A 19,810-nucleotide genomic window follows, 5' to 3' on the forward strand; every position below is an offset into this window, starting at 1 on the left:
TGATGCCATCTATTTTGTGAAGTGCACTAGTCCCTCCTGCAGCAAAGCACCCCCACAACATGATGCTGCCACCCCGGTGCTTCACGGTTGGGATGGTGTTGTCATGACGTTGGCCTGGGGGTAGGTTTATGACAGTCATAAATGCCTCTTCCCCCTTTTTCCTCTCTCTACCCTACTGATGTTACATTTGCAAAACCCTTGGTTAACATAGAGAATCTGGGAACATCAGAAGGTGGGGGGAAATAAACTATATTCTGATAATCCGACCAATTGAACATATGCTGTGGTACTTAATGAATATGATGTCAGTTTGGTTGTCATCTGAGACATTCTCATCAATGATAAGATGACAAACTCCACAGTGGAAAGTCTACACATCAGAGTTATCGGACTCACATGGAATTATTGTTCAATTTAAATGTTTGAATATGAAATTATTCGTGATTGGATTAAATGTGATTTTAGCTTCTAAAATGTGAGATTTGGGTTTTCATAAGGTAGGGCTCTGCTCAATCAGTGGCCCGCCCCTGTGAAGGGACATGGGCTATAAAACTTTTCAAACACGCCCTCCTCTCCCTTCCTATATAAAGCCTTGACAACAATATAACCATCTGTTCCGAGGATGTGAGGACGACGGTCTGATGTCAGAATGGTTCAGATAATAACTACAGAATGAAGCCAAAATCAGCGTGAGCTTTGGTTGCGAATGGTATGAACTTTGAACTCTTATTCAATACAGAAGTGATACCTCCTAGCCGTTGAGTTAGCAACAGCAGCTGCAAACTAGGTTTAGGAAGGAACAAACAGAGTATCCCGTCTACCACACAACGACGTTACTACAACGTATTCAATTTACCAGCAGAGACATTCTTCAAAGGACAAAGGACACGGTTGGGCAACACGGCCTTCCATCTTCCACCAACCTCCCGAAGCGCAGCTCAGAGTAAATATTTATTGCATTTTCATTTTCCAAATGGGCGGTAATTTAGAATGCATAAGATACTGTATTTACGATAGCACAGCGTCGCCCTTTGTTCCTCAGTCTCCCGCTCTTTCACTCAAACCCAGCCCTTTTCTTTTGTGTAACCAGCTGTCCTATCTGTTCCGCCCGCTCGGGATGTTTTCCTTGATGACGTAATTTGTAGTCAAGTTATGATTTAAATATGTGTATGTGTAATTCTGTGTGATTAGTTAGGTAAATAAATAATTAAACCCAATTTTGTATTGCTGATTCAACTTGTTAGCCAGGGTTCATGCAGATAACCAAGAAATTAAGATGACGATTAATATTGACTGCTATTGATTTAAAATATTACTAGGTCTTTAAGAGTTTATTCGGAAGATAACAGCTCTATAAATATTATTTTGTGGTGCCCGACTCTCTAGTTAACTGCATTTACATGATTAGGTCAATCAGGTAATACTAATGACGGATAAATTATTTTATAGAATAGCATGTCATATCACTTAATCCGGCATAGCCAAAGACACGACAGTGTTCTTCGGCTTGCAAGCCTCCCCTTTTTTCCTCCAAACATGGTAATTTTGTCCAAACAGTTCTATTTTAGTTTCATCAGACCAGAGGATATTTATCCAGTTGCAAACCGTAGTCTGGCTTTTTTATGGCGGTTTCGGAGCAGTGGTTTCTTCCTTGCTGAGCGATCTTTTAGGTTATGTCGATATAGGACTCGTTTTACTGTGGATTTAGATACTTTTGTACCGGTTTCCTCCAGCATCTTCACAAGGTCCTTTGCTGTTGTTCTGGGATTGATTTGCACTTTTCACACCAAAGTACGTTCATCTCTAGGAGACAGAACGCGTCTCCTTCCTGAGCGGTATGACGGCTGTGAGTTCCCATGGTGTTTATACTTGCGTACTATTGTTTGTACAGATGAACGTGGTACCTTCAGGCGTTTGGAAATTGCTCCCAAGGATGAATCAGACTTGTGGAGGTCTACATTTTTTTCTGAGGTCTTGGCTGATTTCTTGTGATTTTCCCATGATGTCAAGAAAATAGGCACTGAGTTTGAAGGTAGGCCTTGAAATACATCCACAGGTACACCTCCAATTGACTCAAATGATGTCAATTAGCCCATCAGAAGCTTCTAATGCCATGACATCATTTTCTGGAATTTTCCAAGCTGTTTAAAGGCACAGTCAACTTTTTCTACGTAAACTTCTGACCCACTGGAATTGTGATACAGTGAATTATAAGTGAAATAATCTGTCTGTAAACAATTGTTGGAAAAATTACTTGTGTCATGCACGAAGTAGATGTCCTAACCGACTTGCCAAAACTATAGTTTGTTAACAAGAAATTTGTGGAGTGGTTGAAAAACAAGTGTTAATGACTCCAACCTAAGTGTATGTAAACTTCCGACTTCAACTGTAGATCTCAGGCAAATGTTAGCCAAGCAGCCCAATCTTCTGCTTAGTCCAGACATTTCTAAATTTTGCCTCATCCCGAGGCAGCTCTGGACAAAAATGTTGGCCTTTGATTCATTCACATGATTTAAATCTCGGGATTAAAAACAAATCCCTCTTAAGAGTCATGCTGAATTCCAGGAGTGGTAAGCATTCTTCTAAAGCTGAGAACACAAAATCTTCTCCTTTTTTCTGTCTTTCTTCACATGATGAATTAATCTGGTTCATCCGTACATCCTTTTCCACCACCCATGCCATGCCCACTCCACTCTTTCCCCCTTCACTTGCCCATATCTACAAAATTTGAAACAGGGCTGTTCAACCAACAACTCCAGAAAAGGATGTAATGTAGTGTACTGAAGCAGCTGATACCAAACAAACAAAAATACGACTTCACAGCAAAAATGCAGCATGTCTGACTGAATATACCTCAGTGTTAGGTTATCTGTGCATCTCCACACAGAGGAAAGGAAACTCCACTGGAATGTGTATCTGCTGCAGGGCCTGGGCTTTTCGCTCTGTTATAATCCAGTAATGCAGTGGAATGACCAGTTTTGGATGTAATTTTGTGTGCTGCTGAATGCTGATGCCTAACCAATATACAAGTCTATGCAATTTGTGAAAGCAATTTTGAAGAAGGGAGGAAGTGGGTTGGATTTCAGCATCGCTTTTATAAAGATCATCTTCCAAACCAGTATTTTTGGCTATATTGCTGTCCTGGGCACCGTCAGATGAATTTTCCATAATGTTCTGTCACAGGTTTTCAAATGCAGACTCGAATTGGAGCTAATGGCTGCTTTGAGCAATTAAAGTCCTTGTTAATTCTGTTTGCATTAAGACGAAGCAGCGTTTGGATGTTCAGAGAGCATCATGGCTTCCAGCGTTTCAGTTTAAGCACATAATCTTGAGCTGCTAACATTGGGATTCTCTATAGGGATAGGCCTTCAGTACATACAGTATAGCAATAGGGTCTGGGAACATTTTAATTCACCTGTCTAGTCTAAATCTCCTGTGGTGATATTCAAATGCAGTATTGCTACAAGACCCCATCAACAAGAGGAGGTTAGGTCAACTTATTTCGCAACACATCCAAAAAGACGATGGCAGAAGTTTACAGAAACCAGCATGTTTTTATGTACTGTACTGATTATTGTAATTCATCACAGATGTTTTTATACATCATGAGAATGATATAAAAAAAATATTCCTAAAACAAAACAATGGCATAATGAGAAAATTGCTGCACAAATTAATTTTTGAACGAGCATAGGACTACATGTAACATAAAACTAAAGGAGTAAACTACTTTAACTCACACATTTTGAAAAATTACACATGCCCTATAAATGCATCATGCATCATCATCAAACCAATTTGGCCAGTGTCTCAGCACTTTCCCCTTTGGATTTGTGCAGTGTACTGTCATTAATCCATTCTATACAAATCAACATTTGAATGCAATACATGCAACAAAGAGGAAATACTGTAACCTATATCCAGGAAGTGAAGGCCAAGATCCCTGATCTTACTCACAAGACACTCCAAAAACCATCACAGATTAGAATGACAGGAATTCTAGAATCCAGATCAAATCTCTCATACAGAAATAAAACCACAGGCAGACATGCTTCCAACACCCTATAAAGCTCTATTTTATGGGGAGGTAAAATACTCAACAATTTAAAAAAACAACAAATGTATACTGAATGTTTACATGACCTTGACACCATCTCACTTTCCATGTTATGTAAACAGCCTTAACAGACAAACCATTGCTAATTTCCTCTTGGCATTGTAAAGTTGAATCACACAGAGTTTTCCATCATTTGTGGCATTCAGTCATGAGATTTGAAAACACAACCATCAGCTAAGATCTACTGTGAGTACCAAGGCTAGAGTGAACTTGAAAGCAACCACAAGGTGGGAGAAGCCAACTTGTGATCCAGTTTCCTAAAACAATTCACAGTCAGACTACAGGGTCTGTTTTGCATTTCTCCCACTGCTCCATGCAAAACAATAGATATTTAAAAAGGTGATAATAGATCATTACTATCCACCATAACATGAATGGTATAAGACATATAAACTGGACTCATTTTTATCCAAATGAAATATTTGTTTATTTTTGTGTTATTTTTATTGCATTGAAAAGCATGTCACTGAATACTGAAAACATATTCCACTCGGAGAAAGAGGCAGCCTAGGCCTAACTGTTCCCAGGCTTGCGGAGAGGCCTCCATGTTTTGGGAGGGCTATGTGGGCCCTCATTCCCAACTGTGAGCTGCCTTTGGCCCCTGTCAGGACCATGATTGAGGCCACTGGTGCTATGTGCCAAGAATTATAACCACTAGAATGCCTGGACTCAAACACCTCCCATTTCTTCTGTTAATTACACACACCAAGTGACCATAAAAGGTTGAGACTCGTTCAAAAGAACCACAATATAGTTTTTTTAATGTTCAGGAGTCAAAACTGTTCACTACACAGTTGAGGTAGCATTGATAAGAAGTTAATGCATGTTTCCCAAAAATTCAACTGGGACAAACATAGTATCCCTAGGCAGACAACTTGCCTCCCACATTAACAGTGTTCCAGCAAACACGTCTGGTAAAAGCTTTGGGTTGGGTTAGGCGGAAATAGATGCACAGGAAATACATCCAGAGCCTTATTAATTTGTTCCCTGGCATAAACATCCTCACCGGACACAAAATTGGTATCTAGCTAAATGGAGCTCAGAAAGGATATTTTAAATGAGTGTATTTTGCATGTACCGTGACAGCTAACTTTAGCGTAACAAGCTTTCAACTGCTGTGGCTAGCTGTGGTTTAATTATCCTAGCCAGAAATACTTTAAGAAGCTAGATCATCTTGGGCCTAGTGTCTTGGGTATAGCTATCTGCGTCCGCATTGTGTCCTCTCTGTCATGTTGCTCTCAATTTAAGCCCCGCCTACCCAAACTTGTGATTTGCAGGGAGAGTTGTCTGTGTACTGTCAGTGTGGTTATGCAGTATATATACAGTACCAGTCAATAGTTTGGACACACCTACTCATTCAAGGGTTTTTCTTTATTTTTACTATTTTCTACATTGTGGAATAATAGTGAAGGCATCAAACTATGAAATAACACATATGGAATCATGTAAATAAAAAAGTGTTAAAGAAATGAAAATATATTTGAGATTCTTCAAAGTAGCCACCCTTTTCCTTGATGACAGCTTTGCACACGCTTGGCATTCTCTCAACCAGCTTCATGAGGTAGTCACCTGGAATGCATTTCAATTAACAGGTGTGCCTTGTTAAAAGTACATTTATTTCCATCTTAATGCGTTTGAGCCAATGAGTTGTGTTGTGAAAAGGTAGGGGTGGTATACAGAATATAGCCCTATTTGGTAAAAGACCAAGTCCATATTATGGCAAGAACAGCTCAAATAAGCAATAAGAAACGAAAGTCCATCATTACTTTAATGGGATCTGTGTCCCTAAACCAGGACAGTTGTTGCTCAATATGCGATAATGTGACTAGAATGATGTTGTAAACATCAGCAAATTCCGGGACATAGGCATGTCCTATATGGGCAGAAAGCTTAAATTCTTGTTAATCTAACTTCAATGTCCAATTTACAGTAGCTATTACAGCAAGAAAATACCATGCTATTGTTTGAGGATAGTGCACAACAACAAAACACTTTTAGCACAGCAACTGGTTTGATACATTCACCTCTGAAGGTAAGTAATGTACGTACTCTGATTGCTCTGATTTGTCATCCTGAGGGTCCCAGAGATAAAATATAGAAAATGTAGTGTAGTTTGTTTGAAAAAAAAACATTTTTTATATTCAAATATAGGAACTCGGTTCTACAGTTTGACCTCATTGCGGTCTTTGGCTCCACACCCACCCCGCCCGGCCATCTAGATGTGTGAAGGTTAGTGTCTTTTCTGTAAGGAAGCTAATGATCCAGCATGTATAACATTCCTGGGAGTGTGTAAACATGAAAATGTAGAAATGGACCAATTCAGCATATTTGGGCATAAACTCATATTTCAGCATAAACTCCTGGCAGACTTGATACAAAATATTGTGTAGTAATGTAATTCTTCTTTGGATCAGTATGAAACTTTGCACACCATCTTGTGGACAACATATAAATTACACCTTGAGTCCTATCTCAATGCATGGCACTTCTCTTGTATTTCAAAGATTGAGAAAAACAAATGTTCAAAGCATGTTTTTTTATTTGTATAATATTTTACCAGATCTAATGTGTTATATTCTCTTACATTAATTTCACATTTCCACAAACTTCAAAGTGTTTCCTTTCAAATGGTATGAAGAATATGCATATCCTTGCTTCAGGTCTTGAGCTACAGGCAGTTTGATTTGGGCAGAAATTGAAAAAAAGGGTTTGATCATTAATTAAGACAAGGAGGTCAGTCAATAGGAAAAATTTCAAGAACTTTGAAAGTTTATTCAAGTGCAGTCACAAAAACAATCAAGGGCTATGATGAAACTGGCTCTCATGAGGACCGCCACAGGAAAGGAAGACCCAGAGTTACCTCTGCTGCAGAGGATTGCAGCCCAAATAAATGCTTCACAGAGTTCAAGTAACAGACACATCTCAACATCAGCTGTTCAGAGGAGACTGCGTGAATCAGGCCTTCGTGGTCGAATTGCTGCAAATAAACCATTACTAAAGGACACCAATAATAAGAAGAGACTTTCTTGAGCCAAGAAACTTGATCAATGGACATTAGACTGGTGGAAATCTGTTCTTTGGTCTGATAAGTCCAAATTTGAGATTTTTGGTTCCAACCGCCGTGCTTTTGTGAGACGCAGAGTAGGTGAACGGATGATCTCTGCATGTGCGGTTCCCACCGTAAAGCATGGAGGAGGAGATGTGATGGTGCTTTTCTTGTGACAGGATCTGTGATTTATTTTGAATTCAAGGCACACTTAACCAGCATGGCTACCACAGCATTCTGTAGCTACACGACATCCCATCTGGTTTGCGCTTAGTGGGACTATCATTTGCTTTTCAACAAGACAATGACCCAACACACCTCCAGGCTGTGTTAGGGCTATTCGACCAAGAAGGAGAGTGATGGAGTGCTGCATCAGATGACCTGGTCTTCACAACCTCAACCCAATTGAGATGGTTTGGGATGAGTTGGACCGCAGAGTGAAGGAAAATCAGCCAACAAGTGCTCAGCATATGTGGGAACTCCTTCAAGATGGTTGGAAAAGCATTCCAGGTAAAGCTGATGGAGAGAATGCCAAGAGTGTGCAAAGCTGTCATCAAGGCTAAGGGTGGTTCTCTTTGATTTAGTTCATATTTCAACTCAGACAAATTACAGAATGGATGACATACTGACTGACTGAACGGAATGAAGGGTGAATTAAATTATCAAATAAGTTTGAATGATGAGTTGCACACATCATGCATGCTCTGCACTTTATTTGGCTAGTAAGCAAATAAGCCTACATTAGGGTATAATGACTATGACTGCATGCCTCCAGAAGGGGATCTTCTAAGGATGAGGGGTGCTTTTCTGAAGACGAATGCTGCTGTGGTGCTGCATGGAGATCACAAGCTCTTCAACTGGGCAGCAGTGTCATGCTGGAGGGAATAGCCCATACGGACACGACCTAAGACCACAGCTTGCAGAGTTATTGTAAAGTGTGGCAATAAACTTAGACTACATTTAACCTCTCCCTTGTTCATTTCAAAGTCCATATGTTCATGACCCGATTCAAATAAATCATGTCAAATTATTTTAAATTCATATTAACCCCTCCTCCAAAATATGCTTTGGCAAGATTTTGAGTGATTCAATAAATGTGAAATATTCTTTACAAAAACATTTTGAGTAGCAAAGATGTACACCTAGCAAACTGAAACGTCCCTGTTGTAGGCATAATACAGCTAGTGCTGTCTAGACGTGCACTAGCAAACAAATACATTACATTAGCTACCTAAATGTGAAGTAAACTCAATTGAGAAGTAATAGAGAATTGAGACTTATAACTTGAAAACGTGCAGGACACCTCTTCCCGGTTTCCCTGACTTCAGTTTGTTTTATACTGTTAGGCTTGTTCATGTAGCACTCCTCACAGGCAGTGTGGTGTACCGTTTTTTTTTGTTGGTGAGATGAAAACTCTGAAAGGTATTATTGTACATCAGAATTGCAACACAAGGTTTGTTCAAGCCTAAAATGTTAGTCTGTAATCATAACATGGTGTTTGTATGCTCACAGATGAAATTTCACGTTTATGTTTCACGCATGGCTTTTCTTGCGATCCGAATGATTACGTACCTTCAACATTTTGGCAGCTATCTGGCTCCATAGCTTCATCTCTGGTTTTAGCCAGAGGTTGTTCTGGATCCAGTTTGCTTGCCTTGCGTTTGACATGTAGAGAACGTCATTCCCGTCAACTGATGTGTAATGTCTTAGAGGCACGGGAATTTAGAACAGGCATGTCATCAAAGATGTTAGATTGCATGAATAAAGTCTTCAATTTATCCCCAATCATAGAAAAGAATGTAGAAATATTCAGTCAAGCAAAAAAACAAAACAAAGTGAAGTCTACAAAGAAGAGGAACACACACATGCTCCATTTCATGGTTCTATGGAAAACTAACAAAACTAGTACCGAGGACAAGTGGTCCTCCACTGTTCACACCATTAATTTGTTGGTGTTTTACTACCGCCTGGTGGCTACATTATAGATTCACAGACTCCACTTTGTTTTTGCATGGAGGACAGGGGTGTATTCATTATGGAAACCGTTTATCGTTTAATAACCAAACGGAAGCAAACAGAGTAAAACGAGAGTTTCTTTTGAACAAATTTGGGTACGTCCCTCTCCGTTTGCTTCCGTTTAAGAAACGTTTTGCAACCGAATCGGCGTAATGAATACGCTCCAGTGTTATCAATGGAAAATGGCGACCCGAGTCCTTCAGAGATTTGGTAATGGCCTGAATCAGGCTAAAAACACGGCCCAGTCGACAGGACAGATCTTCGTTTTAAGCAGGTGTGACTATTATTAATTTGCACGTTTAAAGCGTTGGGGTTCTGACTTTTGTTTCATTGACGATTTTTGAGAATAGAGGTTCCTACTGACTCGTCCATGCTGCAAGTGTGCAGGAGTGAACCTGAAAAAGTGACTGTTAGCAAGCTAGCATAAATAGCTAGCCAGTCAACTATTGGCATGTAGTCGATTTTATAAACTACAAATTAGTGCAACTTCTAATTTGAGCTGTTCTAAAATGGTTAAACTGTTGAAGTTAATACATAGCATATCCAGTTACTAGTGTACTTGTCTGTCTAATAGGGAATTATTATTACACTTGCTCAAGGTCATTATTATAAAGCTAGGGCGACTGTTGTGCATAAACACTACATGACCAAAGGTTTGTGGACACCTGCTCGAACATCTCGTTCCATTAATATGGAGTTTGTCACCCCTTTACTGCTATAACAGCCTCTACTCTTCTGGGAAGTTTTTTCACTAGATGTTGGAAAATTGCTGTGGGGACTTCCATTCAGCCACAAGAGCACTAATGTTGGGCGATTAGTCCTGGCTCACAGTCGGCGTTCCAATTCATCCCAAAAGTGTTCGATGGAGTTGAGGTCAGGGCTCTGTGCAGGCCAGTCAAGTTCTTCCACACCGATCTCGACAAACCATTTCTGTATGAACCTCGCTCTGTGCACTGGGACATTGTCATGCTGAAACAGGAAAGAGCCTTCCCCAAATTGTTGCCTCAAAGTTGGAAGCATAGAATTGTCTAGAATGTTGTTGTAAGCTGTAGCGTTAAGATTTCCCTAAAGTGGAACTAAGGGGCCTAACCCGAACCATGAAAAAAAAAAGGCCCTCCACCAAACCTTACAGTTGGCACTATGCATTGGGGCAGGTAGCGTTCTCCTGGCATCCGCCAAACCCAGATTTTTCCGTCGGACTGCCAGATGGTGAAGTGTGATTCATCACTCCAGAGAACGCGTTTCCACTGCTCCAGAGTCCAATGGCGGCGAGCTTTACACGCTTTGCATTGCGCATGGTGATCTTAGGCTTGTGTGTGGCAGCTCGGCCATGGAAACCCATTTCATGAAGCTCCCGACGTACAGTTCTTGTGCTGACGTTGCTTCCAGAGTCAGTTTAGAACTTGGTAGTGAGTGTTGCAATGAGGACAGACGATTTATACTCTCTTCAGCATTCAACTGTCCTGTTCTGAGCTTGTGTGGCCTAACACTTCGCGTTGTTGCTCCTAGATGTTTTCACTTCACAATAACAGCACTTACAGTTGACCGGGGCAGCTCTAGCAGGGAAGAAATTTGATGAACTGACTCTGATGATGCCACGTTGAAAGTTACTGAGCTCTTCAGTAAGGCCATTCTGCTGCTAATGTTTGTCTATGGAGATTGCATGGAGGTGTGCTCGATTTTGTACACCTGTTAGCAACGGGTGTGGCTGAAATAGCCGAATCCACTCATTTGAAAGGGTGTCCACATTCTTTTGTATATGTAGTGTAGCTTACTGTATTTTACATGACATTAGAATGTTACTACATCGACATTTCTTTACCTTATAACGTCAACATTAGCCAATGATATATCATTTGTATTTTAATACTTGTGCAGCAGGGGTGTTCTGTGGCTAGCTGTAACTCTCACTGCTCATTGTTTACTTCGGAAACAGCCAGGTACATGCAAGAACTGGTACTGCATGTAGGAGACCAGTGTGCATTTTCTCCAACATTGTGTGAACTTAGGCAACAACATCATACAGTGCATGTGTTACTGTTATTATTCTGAATGGGCAGATCTGACTTCAGTTCACTACTCAGCAGTGAAATCCTTTGCTGCAGGAATAGATGAGTCACTAACTTCATAAGATATATATATCTCCGATCACATATGTATTAACACTACCATCTGTATTTTTTTTCTCCAGGGGCTTGTCAGCATCAAACCATAGGAATCGTGAAGATAGCTGGTTCAAGTCACTATTTGTGCGTAAAGTTGATCCCAGAAAGGATGCCCACTCCCACTTGCTTACCAAGAATGAGGAAAGCAACCTCTACAAAATCCAGTGTAAGTTGTTCTTTACTGTAACTTGTTTACTTCAATTCCAAATGACTTTTTATATTTTAGAATCGAGTGCAGTGTAATAACTATAGTGTAAGAAGTAAGTATAATGTAGAAATTAGTAATTACAATACTTGTTTCACTGTACTTACGGACCTTGACTGTAATGTAAAGTTTGAACAAATTTAACCCCTTCCAACACAGAGGGCACTATGTCTAATAGAGCTTGTTCTGTTACAGTCCATAATGTGAAACCAGAGTGCCTGGATGCCTACAACCAGCTTTGGTAAGTAGTATGGACCTTGTTCAGTCTAGTCCTTTATACCTAAAGGACTTTGCAGACTACAATTTTAGCCGTCTTATGCCATGATTTTGCCACATCGTGGGCAAGTTATTTGGTCGTAAATGATTGTCGGATGTCTTGGCTTGAATGGTTCGGGCGGCAGGGTAGCCTAGTGTTTAGAGTGTTGGACTAGTAACCGGAAGGTTGCAAGTTCAAACCCCCGAGCTGACAAGGTACACATCTGTCATTCTGCCCCTGAACAGGCAGTTAACCCACTGTTCCTAGGCCGCATTGAAATAAGAATTTGTTCTTAAGTGACTTGCCTAGTTAAATAAAGGTAAAAAAAAACTTCTTTTTTTTAAATAGTAGACGTACTGAGGGTAGTACCATCCCAAATTATTGTTTAATTTGGTTGTTGAGTATGTGTGATATAAAGTAAAAAGTAGTAGTGGTGATATTATGGCTGGTGTCACCAGTGGGTTGTGCATGTGAAAACATGTGTTTTTGGAACATTCAGATCATGTGAAATTCATGTGTTTTTTGCATAAGGGCAGAGTTTAGACAAAATGTTTTATTCCTGTGATGCAATTGATGTACTGGCATGACAACACTGTGTACAATAATTTATCTATGCTCATACTTAAGATGACTCAGTCATAATACCTTTTACTTATCATAGAATCTGCACAACTGGTTTAGACACAACACACAGCCAAAATGCCTATTTTAAACATTTGGGATGAGGATTGTTATAGAACATTTATATTTAGCTTGGAAGTATATGTTGAAATCCTAAGAGAAATCTGACAAGAAAGCTGCAGTGGTGTCAGTGCTAACATCAAATGATTGCAACCAGGCATCAACAATAACAGTTAATCTGTTATAGTTATAATAATGGTCATATTATATATCATACAAGTATTATTATTAGGGGAAGGCAAAAGGTGGTACCTAGTCAGTTGCAGAACTGAACACATTCAACCAAAATGTGTCTTCCGCATTTAACCCAACCCCTATGAATCAGATTCAAGGGCAGAACGGCAGGTTTTTCCTGCTTGTCGGCTCGGGGATTCGAACCAGCAACCTTTCAGTTACTGGCCAAACGCTCTTAACCGCTGGGCTCCCTAGTAGAATATGTGTTTGTTATTGCTTTCCCTTGACAGTGAGGAGACCCTGCCATCTATCCATAATGATAAGTACTATCCCTGTGAGCTGGTGGGTACCTGGAACACTTGGTATGGAGAGCAGGACCAGGCTGGTAAGAATGCTGGCAGCAGAGCACACACTCCTCTACTAGTTGAAATGCACATTCACTTTGAATTGACACACCTGCAGGGATAGGAAAACTTAGTTTAGGAGATATGGGCTTCATTGAACCAGTTTTGCTAATTTTCCTCGTGAGATGATGATTCAATTAAGTTGGTGTTACACCTACCTGGCAATAATAACAAAAGCCTGCAAACATTAGTGCTGAGCAATTAACCTAAATGTTGGTTATTTTTTGTTTTTTAAACAACTAATTGACCGACGTTGGTTCAATTATAAGAATTCCATTTCGTTAGGTTTTTCGAGATCAATCAGATCCAGCCCAAACTGTGCAATGTAGTAGGGAGTTGTAGTTTCCAACAGGCCAATATTGTACATGGTTTAGTCCTTAAAATGTGGTAGTTAACTACAATGACCATAATCCATTGTGCATATACTTGGCTGGTCTCTGTTTCTTTTACACCTGCTACAGAAGAGAGAATGTGTGATCATAAGGGGATATAGAGAGCGGCTGTTGCTTCGCGAGGTATCTCCCTAAAAATACATGAACTACGGGATTAATAGTTGATATTCAGCAGTCATAAAAGTATGCCTTGTTTACTTTGAAGAACTACAAAATAGTGATTTTGGCAGACAGCATAGGCAGCAGCGCTATAGAGATGAGATGTTTACTTGGAATGAAATAAAGTAATCATATGTTATATACACAACAACTGAAATAATTTATTCAAGTAAAGTCATGTCAATAAATGTTTATTAAGGGATAAGCATTAATGGACAGTCACCTCTACCATCATAGGACTTTTATGAATTGTTTATCCTGTGTTACAGCAATTAATCGAAACCAAAATTGAAAACCGTGATTTGTGTTGCCTAACCCTAGCCTACCCATGTCATGTTCACACATGTTGCCAATAGTTCCCTGGCTGTTAGTTTAGCATTACTGCATTACTGAAACAATGCCCTTACACTTCAGAAGGATTATGGATATGTCTCTGAATATGCGTATTATTGCTTTGCAAATAATGGCTGGTGTGTGTGTTTTTCCAGTCCATATGTGGCGGTATAGAGGAGGTTACCCAGCTCTGACCGAGGTCATGAGCAAACTCAGGCAGAACAAGGTAACCAAAATGTTCCATGACTGTCATTTCCTCCCCGGCAGCATCTAGAAGCCTTCACTTTGAATATAGTAGTCTTGAATATAGCTTCATATGCTAGTATTGTCTGAGGTCGCCTGTCACATTAACTCATATACCTGGTGGCCAAGCTTCCTCCCGAAGATCTACTGGGTGTGCTGGCTTTTGCTCCAGCCCTACTATAACCCCTGGCTTATAATCTACAGCTAATGAACCCTTCCCTAGATAGACAGTGAGGGATCAGATGTGCTTATTGATGTGAGGTTGACACAGGAGTTCATGAAGTACCGGGAGGAGAGAGGAAAGATGCTGTTGTCGCGTAGGAACCAACTGCTCCTGGAGTTCAGCTTCTGGAATGAGCCCATCCCCAGGAAGGGACCCAACATCTACGAGCTCAGGTCCTACCAGCTCCGAGTGAGTACTGAGTGACTGAACCTCATTAACCATAGCACTACTAGGGGTTTAGTTTAGGATGGTGCTACATTGCTGAATAAATATGAATCACTGCCAGATGATACAAAGGGTGAGCAATTGTTGACATGGGCATTGGAGAGTTTGTGTAGGTTCTATGGAAACATTATGCTCAAAAATGTAGGTCTATATTGCAATCCCTGTGAAAGGGCCATTATGATTCATTTTTAATTTTGGAGGAAATTGTCACACATTTATATTCCTGTGAAATACAACTTTTTTTCTCATGTTTTCTTTTTTCAGCCTGGCACCATGATTGAGTGGGGTAATTACTGGTAAGGCAACCTGATTACATTTGAATTTCTCATCTTTACTTACAGCATATAGTTTATTTTTCGCTTGAAACTTCCTTCCCCATTTTCTCATTAGTAAGAGCTATTCCACTGAGAGACGCTATTTTGATACTCTGTTGTTAGATCCCAGAGTGCACAGGGAGATTCTACTGCTGTCCTTGCTATTTTCAGATTAAATTGAGTTGTTTACTTTCAACAGGAGCCTATGAGCCTGGATGATTCCATTCTCTCAGGTTTATGTTGAAATAATTTTTGTTCCTTTATGACAAATATTCAATATTTCAATATTAATTAATTTTTCTGAATTCTTCAAACTTGTCTGCCAAAATAAGTTTAATTTGTGATTTGTGCATACTCTCTCTGATTATTTGGTTCAGTAATTGATCAGAATTACTCATTCTAATTGGGTGGGAAAAGTCATGCCACATTGTTAAAACAACATGAAATGCTGACAACGGGAATTAAGTCAGTATGATTTGGCTAATCAAAATAGCTGTACATGATTGTAATTTATATGATTGTATATATGATGACTAATGGGACTGATTCAGAGCCAATAATGACTTTTCTCCAACCCCACACTGTACAATTAGCAGTCTCGATGCATGAGTACATCCAATCCAACTCATCCTGGCACTGTGCAGCTACTGTCTGTATAGCCAACCAGTTCTGCCAAACTGGAATGATAGTTTTAAAGCAAGTTCAATCAAACAGTATGAATAATAACATTTGTTGGTCAAATTATCATCAGTGGTTGAGACACCACATGGACAGTAACCCATTATAATTGTATATGGCAGCTGTGCTTGACTCTTTGACAGGACATCGTGACAAATAATATGTTCTTAATTGAATAATTGCATAAATAAAAGTTAAATGGATATAACAAATAATTTGCATGGGGTGGCCTTCAGCCAATGTGAAGAAGATGAAGCATTGGTTGTGGGAAAGTGTTGTGACTGTTTTGATTGGCCTGTTGTTTTCCCAAGGGCCAGAGCTATTGGCTACCGCCAGCACAACAGTGAGGCTGTGGGAGGGTTCTTCTCCCAAATCGGAAACCTCTACATGGTGCACCACCTTTGGGGTGAGGCCAGGCAGATGAGCTCTATCGCTCTTCTCTCCTTTCCTCCAGTCTCGTTCATTCGCACAGATCTAACATTCATGTAGCGTCTCATACTAGGTTTTTATCTTATAGACAGGGCTGTTATTCTTTTTCTAAAAGAAGACTAACATTCATTTTATAATAGTGTTTCATTGTTGATTTCAGCTTACAAAGACCTTGAAGCCAGAGAAGCCACAAGGAACGCAGCTTGGCAACATGAGGGTTGGGATGAGGTTGTGTATTATACAGGTGCGCAAAATCAGTTGTTATGAAGTGTACTTTCACATAGCATGCACATTTTTTAAAGATTAAATACTTTGAACTCTCCACTGATCTTCTATCTCTGTTGCAGTTCCTCTCATTCAGCACATGGACTCTAGAATCATGATCCCAATGAAGGCTTCCCCACTGCAGTAACCTATGAGAGAACACAGAAGGTCGAACGCCAAGCCTCGCCGGTTTTTAAATGTAACAAAAAGTCAAAAATCTTACTGCCGTGGCCTCAACATCTTCATTATTGTTGCCAACTAACTACCCTCTGATTTGGTTTGTCTTTTACTTGCCCCATTTCTGACTTTGTACCAGCAACAAATATTTGGTACTTTAAAAACATCACTGAGACACAGGAGGTTAAAGTATCATCGTATCACATATTGAGTCTGTGGGCTAAAACACTCTTTCCATTATTGGAAGATCTGTAAGGCAATGGCACAAGAGCTCACAGCTGCTTTTTTGTTTTTGGGAGACAGGATGGGAAAAATCAGAATATTGAAACCTCCTGATAGTGGTTGGGTGGAGAACTGATGTCCAACATACTGGGTCATATTAACACTGGTCACATTGCCACAGCGGATCTAGTCTATTTTTACAACCAAAGTGCTGTTTTGAAAGAGAGCTAGCCTAGCAGTGTGTTCTGTTTGCAGTGAATAAGAATTGAGCTTTGGGCAACTATGGCATGACTTGACAAAAAATCACGATAGATGCACAATGTGTGATTTTGTGGTTATTTCGTTTATTTAATGTAAATATTGAATAAATATATAAATCATATTGTTAAATTGCTAAATCAAGCTTTTGGGTGAAATCTGATTTTAAAATGTTACTGACTCAAACAGAGCGCTAGAAAGACTGGTAAAATGGTATAAGTGAATTGTTAACTGTATTTTGTCAGCGGAGAGAATATCTACTAAATAGTCAAATATTGAAACTTAATTGAAGTGAAGGCATTGAGCGTGAACATTATTTATTGGAATCATTTGTGTATTAGTATTGTACTGTTAGACATTTACTGCACTGTTGGAGCTAGAAACACAAGCATTTTGCTGCACCTGCTTTAACATCTGCTGATCTCTGTATGTGACAAACTTTGATTTATTTGAGAACTGGTATGAATACAGAGCTAAAGCCATGCCTATTTTAACCCTAAATATCCTCTCAGAATTTTTAAAGTAAATGTATTGATTGCAATTGTGGGCATTCTCTCCCCATTTCTTACCCATCATCTGCATTAAGCTTGTGTTTTTGTTGTACCTGTTTAGTGAACATGGCTTGTATTATCTGCATGTCCAGTTTTTCAAGACATGTTTTATCAGATTTAACGTGTTTCCGGTTGGGCATAATGAATAGCCTATTCCATAAACATTTGATCTAATACTGTCATGGAACATTTATGTGCCCAGGTACAACTACCAATGTACTGAAATGAAAAGCTGTAATTGTGGAGTCATGCTGCTACTCATTATGAATTTAAAGATGTTTCAGTGTTGGTAGTAGCATGCCTCATCCTAGTTTTATTCCCTGATTTACAGGGTATTTATGGCAAAGGTGGCAAGAATGTCAGCACATAAATAAAGTTATTCAAAGAGAAACTGTGGTAATGCTGCTCTTTGTTGCCGGATTATGTGCTAACCAGTACAGTGTGTGAGAGTTACAGTGAGCTCCAAAAGTATTGGGATAGTGACACAGTTTGATTGTTTTGGCTCTGTACTCCAGTGCTTTGGATTTGAAATTATATGGATATAAGATTAAAGTGCAGACTAATTTGAGGGTATTTTCATCCATATCGAGTGAAGCATATACAAATTACAGCACTTTTTCTACAATGTCCCTCCCCATTATAGGGGACCAAAAGTATTTGGACAAATTCACTTAAGTGTATTAAAGTTATCAAAAGTTTAGTATTTGGTCCCATATTCTTAGCACGCAATGATTACATAAAGCGTGTGACTCTACAAACTCGTTTTTTCACACATTTGCTGTTTGCTTTGGTTGTGTTACAGATTATTTTGTGCCCAATAGAATTGAATGGTATATACTGTATTGTCATTTTGGAGTCACTTTATTGTAAATAAGAATAGAATATGTGTCTAAACACTTCTACATTAGTGTGGATGTTAACATGAATACAGATAATCCTGATTTAATCATAAACAATGAAATTTAGATGAAATTATACCCCCCCTTATTATTTATAAAAATAAATACATATTTAACATTTTTTGAACTAGGTAAGTCAGTTAAGAATAAATTATAATTTACAATGACGGCCTAGGAACAGTGGGTTAACTGCCTTGTTCAGAACTACAAATTTTTACCTTGTCAGCTCGGGGATTCGATCAACCAAACTTTCGGTTACTGGCCCAACGCTCTAACCACTAGGCTACCTGCCGCCCCGATTGTAATGGTGAGAGGTTAGAATACCATACCTTTTTGGCCCAAGACCCTATTTTGATATCTGAAGGTTCTTGTGACTCCACCCATGTGAAAAAAGTTTATAATTAACGGCCAAAGTTTACATTTTAATTTGGGGCTATGGCAGTCAATTGAAGAACATTCTAACAGTATTTATGATTGTCTTCAACTCACCATCACATATTTTTTATGTGGGGTAGTCAATTGCATATTAGTCTGACATGTCTCATCTCACCACCACTAATGAGATGTGTGCTTGATGCATGTTGCGTCAGAGCTTCTCAAAGTCATGGGGCGTGGTCGACAGTGCCATCTCATCTCTGCTGTCACATCCAACCTGGATCGTTATTTAGTTTTAATGCAGAAGAGAGCACTGAATCCAGCTTCACACAGATATGAGCTGGCAAAAGGTAGCCTACCATGCGTTTTAAGGTGTTTTCAAGACAACTGGGAAAAATACGAGGTCAAAGTTCCCGAATTCAAGTTAAGTTTTAATGTCACATGCACAAGTACAGTGAAATGCCTCTCTTGCAAACTCAAAGCCCAGCAATGCAATAACCAATAACAATGTATTACTAGAAGAAAAAAATACACTTAAGTAAACATACTATGTACAGGAAATGTATATGCAAAACTTTTTCAACATCCTGAGAGGAAAGAGGCACTGTCACGCCTTCTTCACGACTGTGAATGTGTGTTTGGACCATTTTAAGTCCTTAGTTATTTGGACACAGGAACTTGAAGCTGTCTACCTGCTCCACTGCTGGGTGTGCTTGCCCTCCCCATTTCCTGTAGTCCATGATCAGCTCCTTGGTCTTGCTGACGTTGAGGGAGAGGTTGTTGCCCCGGCACCACAATGTCCGGTCACTGACCTCCTTCCTGTAGGCTGACTCATCGTCACCGGTGATCAGGCCTACCACCGTTGTGTCGACAGCGAACTTGATCATGGTGTTGCAGTTGTGCATGGCCACACAGTTGTGGATGAACAGGGAGTACAGGAGGGGACTAAGCACACACCCCTGTGGGGCCCCTGTGTTAAGGGTCAGCGTGGTGGAGGTGATGTT

At 39.7% G+C, this 19,810-nt stretch overlaps 1 protein-coding gene across 1 annotated transcript; it reads left to right on the forward strand.

The window, feature by feature from the left end:
- Window positions 1–9,161: 9,161 nt before the first annotated feature.
- LOC135552880 (protein NipSnap homolog 2-like) lies at window positions 9,162–17,923 on the forward strand. Its single transcript, XM_064984812.1, has 10 exons — window positions 9,162–9,453; window positions 11,371–11,510; window positions 11,745–11,790; window positions 12,951–13,045; window positions 14,104–14,174; window positions 14,463–14,603; window positions 14,904–14,935; window positions 15,943–16,037; window positions 16,221–16,304; window positions 16,408–17,923. Exons 1-10 carry the CDS (start codon window positions 9,332–9,334, stop codon window positions 16,470–16,472), a joined length of 891 nt encoding a protein of 296 aa, XP_064840884.1. The 5' UTR covers window positions 9,162–9,331; the 3' UTR covers window positions 16,473–17,923.
- The last annotated feature ends 1,887 nt before the right edge of the window (window positions 17,924–19,810 follow it).

Source organism: Oncorhynchus masou, chromosome 13 (genome assembly GCF_036934945.1).
Source record: "Oncorhynchus masou masou isolate Uvic2021 chromosome 13, UVic_Omas_1.1, whole genome shotgun sequence".
In the NCBI taxonomy this organism is placed as follows: Eukaryota; Metazoa; Chordata; class Actinopteri; order Salmoniformes; family Salmonidae; genus Oncorhynchus; species Oncorhynchus masou.